The sequence below is a fragment of the Dendrobates tinctorius genome, unplaced genomic scaffold (assembly GCF_039654945.1).
Source record: "Dendrobates tinctorius isolate UK_male_01 unplaced genomic scaffold, ASM3965494v1 ptg000196l, whole genome shotgun sequence".
NCBI lineage: Eukaryota > Metazoa > Chordata > Amphibia > Anura > Dendrobatidae > Dendrobates > Dendrobates tinctorius.
Window position 1 is genome coordinate 26,289,670 of NW_027361863.1, and position 17,524 is coordinate 26,307,193.

Here is a 17,524-nt window from a genome sequence, read left to right on the forward strand (position 1 = left end):
GTGATAAAAGGGAAAAAAGGCGAACTAATAGGATCCCAGTAAGAGCGCGAGGAAAGTGACATGTACCTGGAGCAGAAGTCTGCGTAGTCTGCACCAAGTGCTGCACTGATAGCGGAGCACTCCCTGAATCTCATGGTCGTACACACATCGACCTCTTCCCTCTGTGGCCAGTTTTCAGTTTTAGATTTTATTTTATTTTTTTTTTCCTCCCCTTTATCTGAGAGCCATAACTTCTGAATTTTTCCGTTGATAAAGCCATCAGAGCTTATTTTTTTGCGGGATGGGTTGAAGTTCTGTGGAAACCATTCATTTTACTATAACATATTGAAAATGGGGAAAAAAATAACCAATTCTTCTGCTTTTTCGGTCTTCTTTTAGCAGCATGTACTGTGGCAACGTGATTGGCGATACCAAATTTATAAAGTTTTTTTTTTTTTTTTACTTATTACTACTTTTAAGACTTTTCAGAACTTTGGAAGATAAAATTGGTTTGTATGGCCATTTTTCTGAGACAGATCTTTTTTTTAATAATTATTATTACTATTACTGTTATTCTCATTATTATTATTATTATTAATCAAGCTCTGTAAAGACTTGTACTTTGTGAGGCAAATTGTAGTTTTCAATCTGAACTCTTTGGGGCATACTGTATATAACCGCTTTTTATTACATCTTTATGGCGTTTTTTTAAGCTGTGTTGATTAAGGAGAGTTATAACGAACTTTTGATCCTCAATGGAATGTTCAGAGGGGTTTTTGTTTAGAATGGAGAAAGGAGTTGAATTACCGTAAGTTTTGCAATTATATATATACTAGAAATAGGCCTGATGCTATTGCATCGGGAGTGCGGTGAAATGAACATCCACGCGGCTTTTGCCAATGAGCGGAGCCGTGTGGTTTGGCGGGGGATTCAAATCCCGTGCAGCAACGCTGATTGGCTCATCCGGCGGGGTGGGGGATTTGAATCCCACGCCACTCATTGAATCCCGGCCGCCATATTGGAATACCCATAACTTGGGTGTTCCAATATGGCGGTGCCGTTTTTGTCAGCTTCCGGCCGGAAGCTGTGACAGAGCCAATTGGCAATGATATATTAGCTATATATATATACATATATATATATAGTTAAATAGATACTTTTTTCTTTGCTTTTAGTTGCACATATATTTCTTAGATCGCTAGTACAACATACTGCATTTTTTTACAAATTTTGTATTAGATCAATGTTTCCCAAACTCCAGTCCGCCCGGCTGCCCAGAAGATCACATTCCCAGGATTTCCAGTATCTGTGAAACTCTAAAGAAACCCTGAAAACATGATCTGTTGGGAGCTGTGAGGACTGCAGTTTGGGAGACCCTGTACTTGCTCTTCACATGTTGGGAAAGGGTTTAATGGGACAATCTGCAGCTCCATCATTGCTTCTGATACAGTGCCACATTCTCCTGATATCCACCTTTGGAACCAGCTTGTGGTCTGGGGTTACGGCCATTGTAGTGGTGCAGCAGCAGTGGCCTTGCATGTGCGACTAATGCCGCCACTCCTTTATGCCGTCAGTCTGGGGTCTTGCGAGTGCACATTCATGGTCATACTCAGAAGCTTCTGTCCCCGGCCGGCTCTCCGCGGTGCATCAGTATCACACAGCTCCTGCTTGTTACATCTGTATCGGTCAATGGCTGCACATAGAAGAGGTGACAACTCAGGGGTGAAGAGCGATAACGTGTTGATTATGGGATGTCTGTCCATCTCATTCTTCAGAATTCTAACTTGGATATGAGGTTTCAAAGTTTAATCTTCCGATGTCCGTGGAGGTGTTTGACACTGGAGGAACCCTAAGGCCACGTTCGCACATTCAATATTTGGTCAGAATTTCACATCAGTATTTAGAAGCCAAATCTGAGGGACATTAGAAGTGAATGGAATTCTGTAGGATCCACCATAATGGACCTTTCCCACCTGTCATGGGTCCTTGTAGGATGGAAGCCATGATGCCACTGTCCTCAGGGCTTGCACTGTTCTCCTTCACTAGCCCCTACCAGTAGTGAAGGAGTGAAGGGGGCTCCATGCTATGGCCATATCTGCAGAAGGGGTCCGTCCCGAAATGTCGCAGGAGTGTTCCATGCTGACTTCTGTCTCTGCCTCTATGACGTCTTCATTAACCCTTTGTGTGCTGTGTGAAGCTTTCCTCTTACACTTGTAATAGGCCCCTTGTGTTTATATCCTGCACCTATTGTGCACAAACATGTTATTAATGATCTGGGATTAAGGCCTCATTTACACATCCGTGTCTCCGGTACGTGTGGTGACAGTTTTCACACGTACCGGAGACACTGACTCACATACACCCATTCAAGTGAATGGGTCTGTGCACATGTCAGTGTGTTTCCACGGACCGTGTGTCCATGGGCAAAACACGCTGACATGTCTGTTTTTTGCCGTCAGCACAGACGGCAAAACGTCCCACACATGTGCACAAGGAGAACACACATGGGTATCCTCCATGTGTCAGGCATCGGCACCGGGGAAGAAGCGCTACAGTAAGCGCTGTTCCCCGGCGGCAGGTGCTGAAGACGGCTCTCATCATTCTCCCCTGCTCTGCCAGCGAGCAGCGGAGAATGATGAGTTATATTAAAGTCGGAACGACTAATAACAGCGAGAGTAGGTGCGGATGATGGGGGTATTCCACAGCCCCCACCTGCTGTCGTTCGGACTTTAATGTAACGCTGATCATTCTCCTCTATTCGTCGGCAGAGCAGGAGAGAATGATGAGAGCCGTCTTCAGCACCTGCTGCGTGAGAGACTCTGGACCGAGCCGCCGGCCGCTGATCTCCGACACTGACACCCAAACTACACAATTAGGATCTTCCGTTACAAATACACAGATGAAGATGCGATCAGTGCGATCACTGCCGCTACACGAGGCCACCGGAGGATGTGAAATCAAGTAACAGATTGGGAAGATCAATTATTTCATCATTCTGGAATCTCCATGTGGACACCATATTGCATCACTTAAAGGGGCGGTATAGTCACTCTGTCGGGAAGGTGTGGGTGGCTCTAACAAAAAAAAAAATCACCAGTTCCAGTTAGTTATGCACTGAATGGATTATAAAGGATTATTCACTCGCTATTTTACATGGAAGCGACATTGTCTAGAAACATCCTTCTGCCGTGTGGTCTCGCCAACTTGTCGCCTCGCCGGTCGTAGTCTCACTTACATGGTTGTATAAGGATTGCGCTATATGGTCTCCAGTAACACTGCACACACATTTTTGCTTATGCAATTTCAAATAAAGGCGTCGATAAAGATACAACAGAAATACAATGTATCATGAATATTTCTGTGGACAATCCTGGCCGTCTTCCTACAGCTCGTCCAGTCCCACAGTCACCGCCACGGCCGCAACTTTAGTAAACCGCAACACACTTACCAATCGCTATAACCGGGAATTCACATGTGACCAATCGCCAAACCACGCCACAAGGAAGCGACGTCCTGCTGGAAAGAACCAGCGCTAAACAAATGGCAGACGCTGCTCTGCGAAGTCAGGGAAAGACATTGCCTGAAGCTCAAAACATTTCATCGATTTATAAAGTCAGGGTCTAAAAAAACAATAAAATGTAATGGAAACCATACTGATCGATGGTGATCATAATGAACACGCTGATCGCATTTCCCGCAGTGAGAAAGAAGCATTAATAGCCAAAGCCATGTAGAAATCAGCAAAATTTTGAGTTCAGCTCTGGATGTGAATGGAATGTACGTAATATGAGGCTAAATATCTCAGTAACAGTTTTCCATCAATAATCCATTTATTCATTTCACCTTCTCGAACTAGAATCTTTGATATCATCCTCGACCAACAAACAAACGGAATCACATAAAAGTTTTCTAGACTTTATTTATAAAGGATTATATACAAGTTTCCTCCGTCCTCTCCCCACGCGGTGAGTAAACAAAGATCACCAGATAAGTTGGACGTTATGTAGCGATTCTTCCCTCTGAAAGGGTAAAGAAGAACAATCCAAGGTTCACGGTTCAAAGGCGAACTATCATTTCATATAATAGGATGCCTGAGAATAATTTATACAGGATACATAGGAATTACCATGTGACCGGATGGACGGCTCTGAAGTGTTCTTCACTGTCATCAAGAGGTTAAAGTTGACGACTCTCCACTGATATAACAACCGATGACAAGAACTTCCGGCACCAAATTAAAAAAAACACTTTTTGTGCATAACTTGGATGATACATTGTTTAAGAGCGACGTCGATTGATTGGCAAGAATTGAAGTAAACTACAATACATATCGCTACAAAGAATGATAGTTCTCCTTCAATCGCCCTTATTTACATAATCGTCTCGTTAATTTATAGCAAAGTTTATCCAATGGGAAGTTTTAAAAAAATACTCAAAGAGCATTTACCCCAAAAAATTCAAAAAAAGAAAGAAAGAAAAAAAAGTCACAGTAAATATAAATCCCTGACGTCGTCCTCTATGGGTGGCTGGAAAAAATTGGGTAACGGCAGCTAACATGGCCGACGCTACAGCGCGCATGGGATTCATCAGTCGCTTATTCCAGATTCCTAAGAGTCGAGATCTGCCCATTGTAGATATTCTCTAGAAAAAAACATTCTGCAGCAGAGATACAGTGTAACTGATTGTCGAGAGAATGGCGAACCGGACGGCACAATTTTATCTCTAGCACTCTTCCAATTACTATGGTTAGGTACTAAACTGGTGCCAGGACTTACCTACCGTGTTCGTTTCCCACCTGTCCGATGATTAATTTTCTGGATTTTATTAGATAAAACTTTTTTGCCAATTTTTAGAGTTTGACATCTGGAAGTAGGTGATTCTCTAGCTGCAGAGCACCGCATCGGAAAGGTTTTTCTGCAATAAACCTGGCCATTTGAGGACACATCCCTCATTGCTTAATCTCCACCCTCCATGCTGATTCTCCACCCTCATTGCACAATCTCCACCCTCCATGCTGATTCTCCACCCTCATTGCTTAATCTCCACCCTCCATGCTGATTCTCCGCCTTCACTGCACAATCTCCACCCTCTGTGCTGATTCTCCGCCTTCACTGCACAATCTCCACCCTCTGTGCAGTGAGGGTGGAGAATCAGCACGGAGGGTGGAGATTGTGCAGTGAAGGCGGAGAATCAGCACAGAGGGTGGAGATTGTGCAGTGAGGGTGGAGAATCAGCACAGAGGGTGGAGATTGTGCAGTGAGGGTGGAGAATCAGCACGATCTCCACCCTCTGTGCTGATTCTCCACCCTCATTGCACAATCTCCACCCACTGTGCTGATTCTCCGCCCTCACTGCACAATCTCCACCCTCTTTGCTAATTCTCCGCCTTCACTGCACAATCTTCACCCTCTGTGCTGATTCTCCGCCTTCACTGCACAATCATAGAATCATAGAATCGTAGAGTTGGAAGGGACCTCCTGGGCCATCTGGTCCAACCCCCTGCTCAAAGCAGGATTCGCTAAATCATCCCAGTCAGATGTCTGTCCAGCCTCTGTTTGAAGACTTCCATTGAAGGAGAACTCACCACAATCTCCACCCTCTGTGCTGATTCTCCGCCCTTACTGCTCATTCTCTGCCCTCCATGCTTATGCTCTTTCCCTCCATGTCAGGAGGTCTCCCTTTTTTTGTTTCATTAGCTTCCTGGATTTTCCAGATAAAAGTGAACTAGGCAGAAAACAGGAGAAAGTTGTTGGTCCAGTTGCTGTGACCTCAGTATGTGGTACAGTGGATGTAGTCCACCAGGTAGTCAGACAAGCCAAGGTTGGGTAACTGATGTAGCAGAGCTGGGTATGTGGTGCTCAGGGACAGCCCTGTAGGGCAGAGCATAGCCGGTGGACAGATCTGTTACAGATGTGGCTTCCACACTACATTAATACCAAGGCGCGGCTTCTGCGGCTTGGCCCGTTTCATTCACTAATGCCCGAGTAATATTGTGCCCTATCTCCCTATTGAACTGGCAGGCCTACTGTCTGGAAATAGCAGATAAGAAATCCCTGCAGGAGCTGCAATGGTGGCGAAACAGTCATCCCCAGCATTTGCAGAATGTCTAATTACAAATGAAGACAAGTTAAAAGAATCGTCCAAAACATGAAACAGCGCCGCTCTGCATCATAGGTCATGTCTGGTATTGCAACTAATCCAATTTAAGTAACAAGTAATGAACTGCAATACCAGACACGACACATAGCCAATCCTGGACAGCCCCTTTAAGGATTTATATTTACCTTTTAGTTATTATTTTAGAGGGGAAAATGCTCTCTTAACCCGTTCACTGCTTAAAGACAGGTGATATTTTTGCAAGTCCTCTCGATCAGCGAAAGGGTTAAAGCATGCAGATTTCTGGCGTAGGTCAGTTCATTGATCATGTACAAACACGAGTGAGTTTAAAAGAGGGTAGATGTGTCCCACAGTTTGTAGCCTTTACACAAGGTGACGACTCGTCCTCTTCATCGGCGTTAAAGCTAAAAACCTCAGATTTATTCAAAGTTTTGGGTGCAGTCCGGTCCCCGGTGGGCTTCTGTCCTGTTTTCTTTCTCGCCCTCCTTTCTCCCTTCACACGTTAACATAAGTCGGGTTCTCGTTTGTGCTTTGATTTTCAGCAACCATTGAAATACTTCCTGGGAGGAAGGGAAAGAAAATGTTACACATTTCATTTTTAATTTTTTTTTTTGGCAAAAAGTTGCAAGAACTTGGATTTTATATTAATACTAGGGATGAGCGAGTATACTCGTTAGGATTCGGTACTCGGCGAGTAATGCGGTACTCACAGTACTCGAATCCTGGCGAGTATTTCACTACTCGCCTCGCAATATTCGGCACAGACCATACAGCCCAGCCCAGTCCCAGCACAGCCCAGCCCAGCACAGTCCCACACAGTACCTGCACAGCCCAGTACAGTCCTGCAAAGGCCAGCACAGTCCCGCACAGCCCAGTACAGTCCCGCACAGGCCAGCACAGTCCCATACAGGCCAGCACAGTCCCGCACAGCCCGGCACAGTCCCCGCACAGTCTTCACACAGTCCCCGCCCATTAATCACATTTCCCATAGACTTACATTGGACTCGCTACTCGTTACAAAGTACCCGAGTATTAGGAGGTACTCATAACGAGTACAGCGAGTCCGAATACTTCACTACTCGCTCATCCCTAATTATTACTGCCGACACTGGAAACAGACATGAGGACCACAAGGAGGTGACACCAAAGACCACATGGAGAAAACAAGTTGTATGACGGGGAGAGGCTTCCATCTAACACATCATTACTTATCTCTCTGGTTAGTGGCTATGGAGATCTTTATGTAGAGGTAATGTCATCATGTTCTCATACTTTCATTACAGATTTTCTTGGGTCAAGGAGGAACTTTGGCAGGAAGACCTGTTTCCTTCTGGGTTACCATCAAGGTCAGAAGAATGGATACTTATACTTACCAAGAAGTTTGCTCCAGTTTGTCTGTCTTTTTGGAAATGGAGCTGAAGTGGTGGCTGATATGTGCCACCATTTCCATGGAGGCGAGGCTGTGTCAGCCACTTCTCGGAAGAGTCTTGAAGGCTTGCAAAGTTAAACTGAACATCAAAACATATACCGGAACATAAATCCAAACCCAAGTACCCCCTCAGCAATGATCACTGCCTGCTCAAAGCAAGAGACAGGGACCATGAACCCGAGGATACAAATTAGCCATCTTGCAAGTACAACATAGGAGAGGAGCCTACTGCCTACTCTATCTCCTTTGTTGAGTTTGTTGAGTTTTGCAACATGACCAGAGACAGATGTTAAGCCAGAAATTCATATACACGTGACATGACCTGTTTTGGGGTCTTTGTTTTTCATTAGAGTTTAGCTGACTGACTGCAATGCCTGTGATGCAACATGGGAAAGTACTAGTTCTCCTTAGGGTTCTCCTTAACCCTAACCCTGATTCTGCATACTGGTTCTCCTTAACCCTAACACTAATCCTGATTCTGCATACTGGCTCTCCTTAACCCTAACCCTGATTCTGCATACTGGCTCTCCTTAACCCTAACCCTGACTCTGCATACTGGCTCTCCTTAACCCTAACACTGACTCTGCATACTGGCTCTCCTTAATCCTAACCCTGATTCTGCATACTGGCTCTCCTGAACCCTAACACTGATTCTGCATACTGGCTCTCCTTAACCCTAACCCTGATTCTGCCTACTGGCTCTCTTTAACCCTAACTTTGATTCTGCATACTGGCTCTCCTTAACCCTAACCCTGATTCTGCATACTGGTTCTCGTTAACCCTAACCCTGATTCTGCATACTGGTTCTCCTTAACCCTAACCCTAAGGAGTTCCATGAGCATATGACATTGTTGACCTATCCTATGGATATTCATTAACAAAAAATGCCCAGAGAACCCCTTTAAGGACAACTGGAACTTGCCCCATGATAACTCAGATCAGTCAGGATTTGACTTATGGCGCCTCCACCGATCAGCTGCTTGCGGTTCCAGGGGCGGCCAGATGTAAATACTCAAAGACGCCACACTTCATAGCTCTTTTCATTGTCCCGAGCATTGCAGAAATGCTCCTATTCGAGAGAATACCCATAATGGGCACCTTAAGGCTTGTTCACATGTTGCGTTTTTTTCTACGTGTTTTTTTTTCTACCCTGGAAAGTGAATGAGATTTCTCAAATGTCATGTGCATGCTGCTTATTTTTTCCTTGCAGATTGGAAGAATTTTAAATATCTGCAGCATGTCAACTCTTTTGCTTCTGCAAAGTTTTTAAAACAACCAAATAAAAGAGAAAACAAAATTGAAATCATCAAAAACTAACACAAAATCTAGCATAGCTTATGTAGCGCTTTTCCTGCCAAGTGACACACTTTGATGAAAAAAGTCTGCTGCGGATCTTAAAGAAGCCCTCCTCCTCCTATCAACTTTTTTATCATCTTAATATATTGCAGTCATCATATTAAACAGCACTGTGTACTTACAATTGCTCATTTTGCCTTTCTACCCAGATAATTCTTCTCTTTTGCATTAGGTCTATGACATCACATGATTAAAAACTGACGAGCTGAATCCTTCTAAAGCTCTATGTAGAAACAGGAGGTCAATTTTCCCTGCATGAGGCACTGCAAAAGTCCCTGGCAGTGGGAGGAGGGAGCAGCTTGGTCAAAATGTGAAGAGGGAAGTGATAAATGCAGGGACACAAGACTTCCTGAATCTACATAAAGCAGAGAAAAGTGAAGAATTAGCAAGGTAGAAAGGCAAAATGAGCAATTGTAAGTTCGCAGTGCTAAATAAAATGATGATTGCAATATATTAAGAGGAAAAAAACTTTGATAGGAGGATGAGGAAGATGATGAGGAGGAGGAGTGCTTCTTTAATGTTTGCACATACCCTCAGAAATCTCATTCACTTTGCTGGCACTAGGAGATCCTTGAGGTTTTGTGACAAATCTGTGCAAAAAAAAAGTGACAAAATGGTAAGATATGGACACAGTCTGAGTCTTCCTATGAATTATGTGGCTGGGCGTCATAGGAGAACATTTTTTTAAGACCCCGAACACAACTAAAAAGTAGAATAAATAAATTAAACTTTTTTTAAAAAAATGAGTAAATTTTTGGCTGCGTCCAAAAATATCTGATCCATCAAATAATAATAATAATCCGTACAATTGAAAAACACCCGATTTTCATCCAGTTTAGTATTGCGATAATCATACTGACTTGAGGAATCACTTTATCAGCTCATTGTTATCGCACAATGAAAAATCGCAAAAGCAAAACTCAAAAGACTATGATGACACATTTGCAGAATTGTTCACACCATCTCACTGCACTTGGATTTTTTTTCTCTATTTTTCAAGACTTTCTACGATAAAGTAAATGGAGTTATTCTAAACAGCAACTCTTTCCACAAAAATAGAAGCCTTTGTATGATGCAAAAATAAAAATGCTATTGCTCTTGGAAAAAGAGGAAATAATAAAAATGCATAAAAGCAAAATGGCCCGTTTATGAAGGGGTTTACTTATACCCTAGCAGATAAGGCACCACCAATCCACTGATTAATGTTCGATCAGCTCTACTTGTTACTCATCTGTCCCGGCTCCAGTGCCGGACCTTGCTCTCTTCTACCATGGGCGGCTCCTAGTCTGATATTAATCTGGTAACCCACCAACTAGAACACTTTTCTACCACATGCTTTTGCAGGAGTTAACCTCAGCTCCCTCCAGACTTTACTCCATCAAGCTGACTAATTATCCGTTTTCAAACTTTCCTCTGTTTTCCAGCATTCTACAGTCTGCCCAGTGAATCCTGTGGCAAGATTCATTCTGCTATCAAGGTACCTGATTGCATATATGTCTCTGCTTATTCTGTGGTTAACCATGTCCATGCTGCAAGTACTTGATTGTAATTGATTGCATATATAAGTTTATAATAATGCAGCTGTTAACCATTTCCAAGCTGCAAATTCTTCAGTGTATATAAACCTCTCTACTAACCCTGTGGTTGACCATCTCCCTACTGCAAGTTCCTGATTGCCTATATACTTCTCTAACAACCCAGTAGTTAACCATTCTTGTACTGAAAGTTCCTGATTGATTATAAACTTCTATAATAACCCAGTGGTTGACCATCTCCCTACTGCAAGTTCCTGATTGCCTATACACTTCTCTAACAACCCAGTAGTTAACCATTCTTGTACTGAAAGTTCCTGATTGATTATAAACATCTATAATAACCCAGTGGTTAACTATGTGACTTCTGTAAGTGCTTGATTGCCTTTATACATCTCTAATAACTCAGTGGTAAAAGGCCTCCCTGCCGCAAGTCAATGGTTGCATACATATGTTTCTATGAAACCAGTGGTTAACTGCTTCCCTGCTACAAGTTCCTGTATGTAACTTCCCTCCGCCTGCATGTACATAATACTTCCTGCTTTGCTTGCCATCCTGAATACCATGCCATCCTGGTTCTTACTGATTCATGTGAAGTCTCTTTCCATTGCATCATCGAGTCTAGTACGTGCTGCTCACCCGGACCAATGACTTACAGAATCTACCTAACCAGTTGAGCCCATAGAACTACTAGCCAAAAACTTTTATGGAATTTGCATAGAGGAGAACAAGCATATATGGCTACTACAGTCAACATTCCCCTCCACTCTCACCACCCATGGTTGAGCACAAATCCATACAAACTCCTCATGATGAAGAAAGGCAAAATTATCCAATCTCAAGCTCATGCCAGTGACCAAACTCCCACCCAGCTCACATTTGTCAGCCATCCAGTTGCTGTTATCACCCTTTAGTTGTAATTTTAACCTCTTCCTGCATCTGATAATCTAGAATCTTTGATCATTTCCAAACCATCTATTTTACTTGATGACAATTTAAAAAAATAACATTTAAAAAATAAATAAATCTAAATTGGGTGATGGATAAGGAATTGGCTAAATGACAGAAAACAGAGTTGTCATAAATGGTGCGATCTGTACATGGGATATAGTCAGCAGTGGGGACCGCAGGAATCTGTACTGGGAGCAGTGGGGACCGCAGGAATCTGTACTGGGAGCAGTGGGGACCGCAGGAATCTGTACTGGGAGCAGTGGGGACCACAGGAATCTGTACTGGGAGCAGTGGGGACCACAGGAATCTGTACTGGAGCAGTGGGGACCACAGGAATCTGTACTGGGAGCAGTGGGGACCACAGGAATCTGTACTGGGAGCAGTGGGGACCGCAGGAATCTGTACTGGGAGCAGTGGGGACCGCAGGAATCTGTACTGGGAGCAGTGGGGACCACAGGAATCTGTACTGGGAGCAGTGGGGACCACAGGAATCTGTACTGGGAGCAGTGGGGACCACAGGAATCTGTACTGGGAGCAGTGGGGACCACAGGAATCTGTACTGGGAGCAGTGGGGACCACAGGAATCTGTACTGGGAGCAGTGGGGACCGCAGGAATCTGTACTGGGAGCAGTGGGGACCACAGGAATCTGTACTGGGAGCAGTGGGGACCGCAGGAATCTGTACTGGGAGCAGTGGGGACCGCAGGAATCTGTACTGGGAGCAGTGGGGACCACAGGAATCTGTACTGGGAGCAGTGGGGACCACAGGAATCTGTACTGGAGCAGTGGGGACCACAGGAATCTGTACTGGGAGCAGTGGGGACCACAGGAATCTGTACTGGGAGCAGTGGGGACCGCAGGAATCTGTACTGGGAGCAGTGGGGACCGCAGGAATCTGTACTGGGAGCAGTGGGGACCACAGGAATCTGTACTGGGAGCAGTGGGGACCACAGGAATCTGTACTGGGAGCAGTGGGGACCACAGGAATCTGTACTGGGAGCAGTGGGGACCACAGGAATCTGTACTGGGAGCAGTGGGGACCACAGGAATCTGTACTGGAGCAGTGGGGACCACAGGAATCTGTACTGGGAGCAGTGCGGACCACAGGGATTTGTACAGGGGGCAGTGGGGACCACAGGAATCTGTACTGGAGCAGTGGGGACCACAGGAATCTGTACTGGGAGCAGTGGGGACGGCAGGAATCTGTACTGGGAGCAGTGGGGACCGCAGGAATCTGTACTGGGAGCAGTGGGAACCACAGGAATCTGTACTGGGAGCAGTGGGAACCACAGGAATCTGTACTGGGAGCAGTGGGGACCACAGGGATTTGTACAGGGGGCAGTGGGGACCACAGGAATCTGTACTGGGAGCAGTGGGGACCACAGGAATCTGTACTGGGAGCAGTGGGGACCGCAGGAATCTGTACTGGGAGTAGTGGGGACCGCAGGAATCTGTACTGGGAGCAGTGGGGACCGCAGGAATCTGTACTGGGAGCAGTGGGAACCGCAGGAATCTGTACTGGGAGCAGTGGGGACCACAGGAATCTGTACTGGGAGCAGTGGGAACCACAGGAATCTGTACTGGGAGCAGTGGGAACCACAGGAATCTGTACTGGGAGCAGTGGGGACCACAGGGATTTGTACAGGGGGCAGTGGGGACCACAGGAATCTGTACTGGGAGCAGTGGGGACCACAGGAATCTGTACTGGGAGCAGTGGGGACCACAGGAATCTGTACTGGGAGTAGTGGGGACCGCAGGAATCTGTACTGGGAGCAGTGGGGACCGCAGGAATCTGCACTGGGAGCAGTGGGGACCGCAGGAATCTGTACTGGGAGCAGTGGGGACCACAGGAATCTGTTCTGGGAGCAGTGGGGACCACAGGAATCTGTACTGAAGCAGTGGGGACCACAGGAATCTGTACTGGGAGCAGTGGGGACCACAGGAATCTGTACTGGGAGCAGTGGGGACCGCAGGAATCTGTACTGGGAGCAGTGGGGACCGCAGGAATCTGTACTGGGAGCAGTGGGGACCACAGGAATCTGTACTGGGAGCAGTGGGGACCACAGGAATCTGTTATGGGAGCAGTGGGGACCACAGGAATCTGTACTGAAGCAGTGGGGACCACAGGAATCTGTACTGGGAGCAGTGGGGACCACAGGAATCTGTACTGGGAGCAGTGGGGACCGCAGGAATCTGTACTGGGAGCAGTGGGGACCGCAGGAATCTGTACTGGGAGCAGTGGGGACCACAGGAATCTGTACTGGGAGCAGTGGGGACCACAGTAATCTGTTCTGGGAGCAGTGCGGACCACAGAGATTTGTACAGGGGGCAGTGGGGACCACAGGAATCTGTACTGGGAGCAGTGGGGACCACAGGAATCTGTTCTGGGAGCAGTGCGGACCACAGAGATTTGTACAGGGGGCAGTGGGGACTGCAGGAATCTGTACTGGGAGCAGTGGGGACCGCAGGAATCTGTACTGGGAGCAGTGGGAACCACAGGAATCTGTACTGGGAGCAGTGGGAACCACAGGAATTTGTATGGGAGCAGTGCGGACCACAGAGATTTGTACAGGGGGCAGTGGGGACCACAGGAATCTGTACTGGGAGCAGTGGGGATCACAGGGATTTGTACAGGGGGCAGTGGGGACCACAGGAATCTGTACTGGGAGCAGTGGGGACCACAGGAATCTGTACTGGGAGCAGTGGGGACCGCAGGAATCTGTACTGGGAGTAGTGGGGACCGCAGGAATCTGTACTGGGAGCAGTGGGGACCACAGGAATCTGTACTGGGAGCAGTGGGAACCACAGGAATCTGTACTGGGAGCAGTGGGGACCACAGGAATCTGTACTGGGAGCAGTGGGAACCACAGGAATCTGTACTGGGAGCTTTGGGAACCACAGGAATCTGTACTGGGAGCAGTGGGGACCACAGGGATTTGTACAGGGGGCAGTGGGGACCGCAGGAATCTGTACTGGGAGCAGTGGGGACCACAGGAATCTGTACTGGGAGCAGTGGGGACCACAGGAATCTGTTCTGGGAGCAGTGGGGACCACAGGAATCTGTACTGAAGCAGTGGGGACCACAGGAATCTGTACTGGGAGCATTGGAGACCGCAGGAATCTGTACTGGGAGCAGTGGGGACCGCAGGAATCTGTACTGGGAGCAGTGGGGACCGCAGGAATCTGTACTGGGAGCAGTGGGGACCACAGGAATCTGTACTGGGAGCAGTGGGGACCACAGGAATCTGTTCTGGGAGCAGTGCGGACCACAGAGATTTGTACAGGGGGCAGTGGGGACCACAGGAATCTGTACTGGGAGCAGTGGGAACAGCAGAGATATGTATTGGGAGCAGTGGGGACCGCAGGGATCAGCACTAGGACCGATTCTTTTAAACTTCTTTATTAATGATCTAGTGGATGGGATTGAGAGTAAAGTGTCCATCTTATTCTTATTCTTTACTGACAACACCAAACTATGTAGGATACTAAAATCTGACCCCGACATTACAATATTACAGAACGATCTGGATAAGACGTCTGAATGGAGAAACACTTGGCAGATGAGGTTTAATGTAGATAAATGTAGAGTAATGCACCTGGGTCAGAGAAATCCCATTACTGCACATAGATTATATGGGAGAACACTCAAGAGGATGAGGGCATTCTGGAGGCTGAACAGCAGCAATCAATGTCAGGCAGCAGCTGCAAAAGCCAACAAGATTTTAGGGGGTATAAGAAAAAAAAAAGAGATAAAATCCCATAACCCAATGTATTGTTAACCCTTTATAAATCGCTGGTGAGGCCACATCTAGAATACGGAATCCAGTTTTGGGCTTCATATTTAAAAAAAGATATCCAGAACTTAGAGTCAGTTCAAAAACGGCAAATTATTACACGAGATGGAAGCCTCTCCTATATTACACAGGATGGAGGCCTCTCCTATATTACACAGGATGGAGGCCTCTCCTATATTACACAGGATGGAGGCCTCTCCTATATTACACAGGATGGAGGCCTCTCCTATATTACACAGGATGGAGACCTCTCCTATATTGCACAGGATGGAGGCCTCTCCTATATTACACAGGATGGAGGCCTCTCCTATATTACACAGGATGGAGACCTCTCCTATATTACACAGGATGGAGGCCTCTCCTATATTATACAGGATGGAATCCTCTCCTATATTACACAGGATGGAGGCCTCTCCTACAGTACACAGGATGGAGGCCTTTCATACATTACACAGGATGGAGGCCTCTCCTATATTACACGGGATGGAGACCACTCCTATATTACACAGGATGGAGACCTCTCCTATATTACACAGGATGGAGACCTCTCCTATATTACACAGGATGGAGGCCTCTCCTATATTACACAGGATGGAGGCCTCCCCTATATTACACAGGATGGAGACCTCTCCTATATTACACAGGATGGAGACCTCTCCTATATTACACAGGATGGAGACCTCTCCTACATTACACAGGATGGAGACCTCTCCTATATTGCACAGGATGGAGGCCTCTCCTATATTACACGGGATGGAGGCCTCCCCTATATTACACAGGATGGAGGCCTCTCCTATATTACACGGGATGGAGGCCTCTCCTATATTACACAGGATGGAGACCTCTCCTACATTACACAGGATGGAGGTCTCTCCTATATTACACGGGGTGGAGGCCTCTCCTATATTGCACAGGATGGAGGCCTCTCCTATATTACACAGGATGGAGACCTCTCCTATATTACACAGGATGGAGACCTCTCCTATATTACACAGGATGGAGACCTCTCCTATATTACACAGGATGGAGGCCTCGCCTATATTACACAGGATGGAGGCCTCTCCTATATTGCACAGGATGGAGGCCTCTCCTATATTACACAGGATGGAGGCCTCTCCTATATTACACAGGATGGAGACCTCTCCTATATTACACAGGATGGAGACCTCTCCTATATTACACAGGATGGAGGCCTCTCCTATATTACACAGGATGGAGGTCTCTCCTATATTACACAGGATGGAGACCTCTCCTATATTACACAGGATGGAGACCTCTCCTATATTACACAGGATGGAGGCCTCTCCTATATTACACAGGATGGAGGTCTCTCCTATATTACACAGGATGGAGACCTCTCCTATATTACACAGGATGGGGGCCTCTCCTATATTACACAGGATGGAGGCCTCTCCTATATTACACAGGATGGAGACCTCTCCTATATTACACAGGATGGAGGCCTCTCCTATATTACACAGGATGGAGGCCTCTCCTATATTACACAGGATGGAGGTCTCTCCTATATTACACAGGATGGAGACCTCTCCTATATTACACAGGATGGAGGCCTCTCCTATATTGCACAGGATGGAGGCCTTTCATATATTACACAGGATGGAGGCCTCTCCTATATTACACAGGATGGAGGCCTCTCCTATATTACACAGGATGGAGGCCTCTCCTATATTACACAGGATGGAGGCCTGTCCTATATTACACAGGATGGAGGCCTCTCCTATATTACACGGGATGGAGGCCTCTCCTATATTACACAGGATGGAGACCTCTCCTATATTACACAGGATGGAGGCCTTTCATATATTACACAGGGTGGAGGCCTCTCCTATATTACACAGGATGGAGGCCTCTCCTATATTACACAGGATGGAGGCCTCTCCTATATTACACAGGATGGAGACCTCTCATACGATGAGAGGCTGCAAAAGTTGGGCTTGTTTAGGTTAGAAAAAAGCCGCCTCAGAGGAGATGTCATTTACAAGTATAAATACATGTGAGGTCAGTACAGAGGACGGCACAGGACTTATTCCTTCCACAGACCATACTAAGAGGCGCTCATTACGGGTGGAAGAAAGGCGATTCCAGCAGCTCAATAGGAAAGGGTTCTTTACAGTTAGAGCAGTGAGACGGTGGAATGCCGACCACAGGAGGCAGTAATGGCCGATCACAGCCTTCATAGAAGCGCTGGATGATTTCCTCATTACACAGAACATTGCGGGTTATAGATAAATTAGAGATGAAAAGTAGAATTCCTGGAGAAAGGTTGCGCTTGATGGAGCTGGGTCTTTTTTCCACCTATGTAACCTTCAGATACGTTGTTCCAATGCTCAGGGCTTGGTCTTCAGA

The 17,524-nt window shown here is 46.3% G+C and overlaps 1 protein-coding gene across 10 annotated transcripts in view; it reads right to left on the minus strand.

Moving 5' to 3' along the window:
* Nucleotides 1-3,880: 3,880 nt before the first annotated feature.
* The window catches only part of SORCS1 (sortilin related VPS10 domain containing receptor 1), a 955,194-nt gene continuing 941,550 nt past the window's right edge, over nt 3,881-17,524 (minus strand). For 4 of the 10 annotated variants that reach the window (XM_073553084.1, XM_073553083.1, XM_073553081.1 and 1 more), the window contains one exon: nt 6,449-6,656. In XM_073553084.1, coding sequence (XP_073409185.1) covers nt 6,592-6,656 — 65 coding nt within the window. In that variant the 3' untranslated portion in view covers nt 6,449-6,591. Of the gene's footprint in view, nt 6,657-17,524 lie in introns of all 10 variants that reach the window. The other 6 variants (XM_073553077.1, XM_073553078.1, XM_073553082.1 and 3 more) reach the window with 5 other exon arrangements.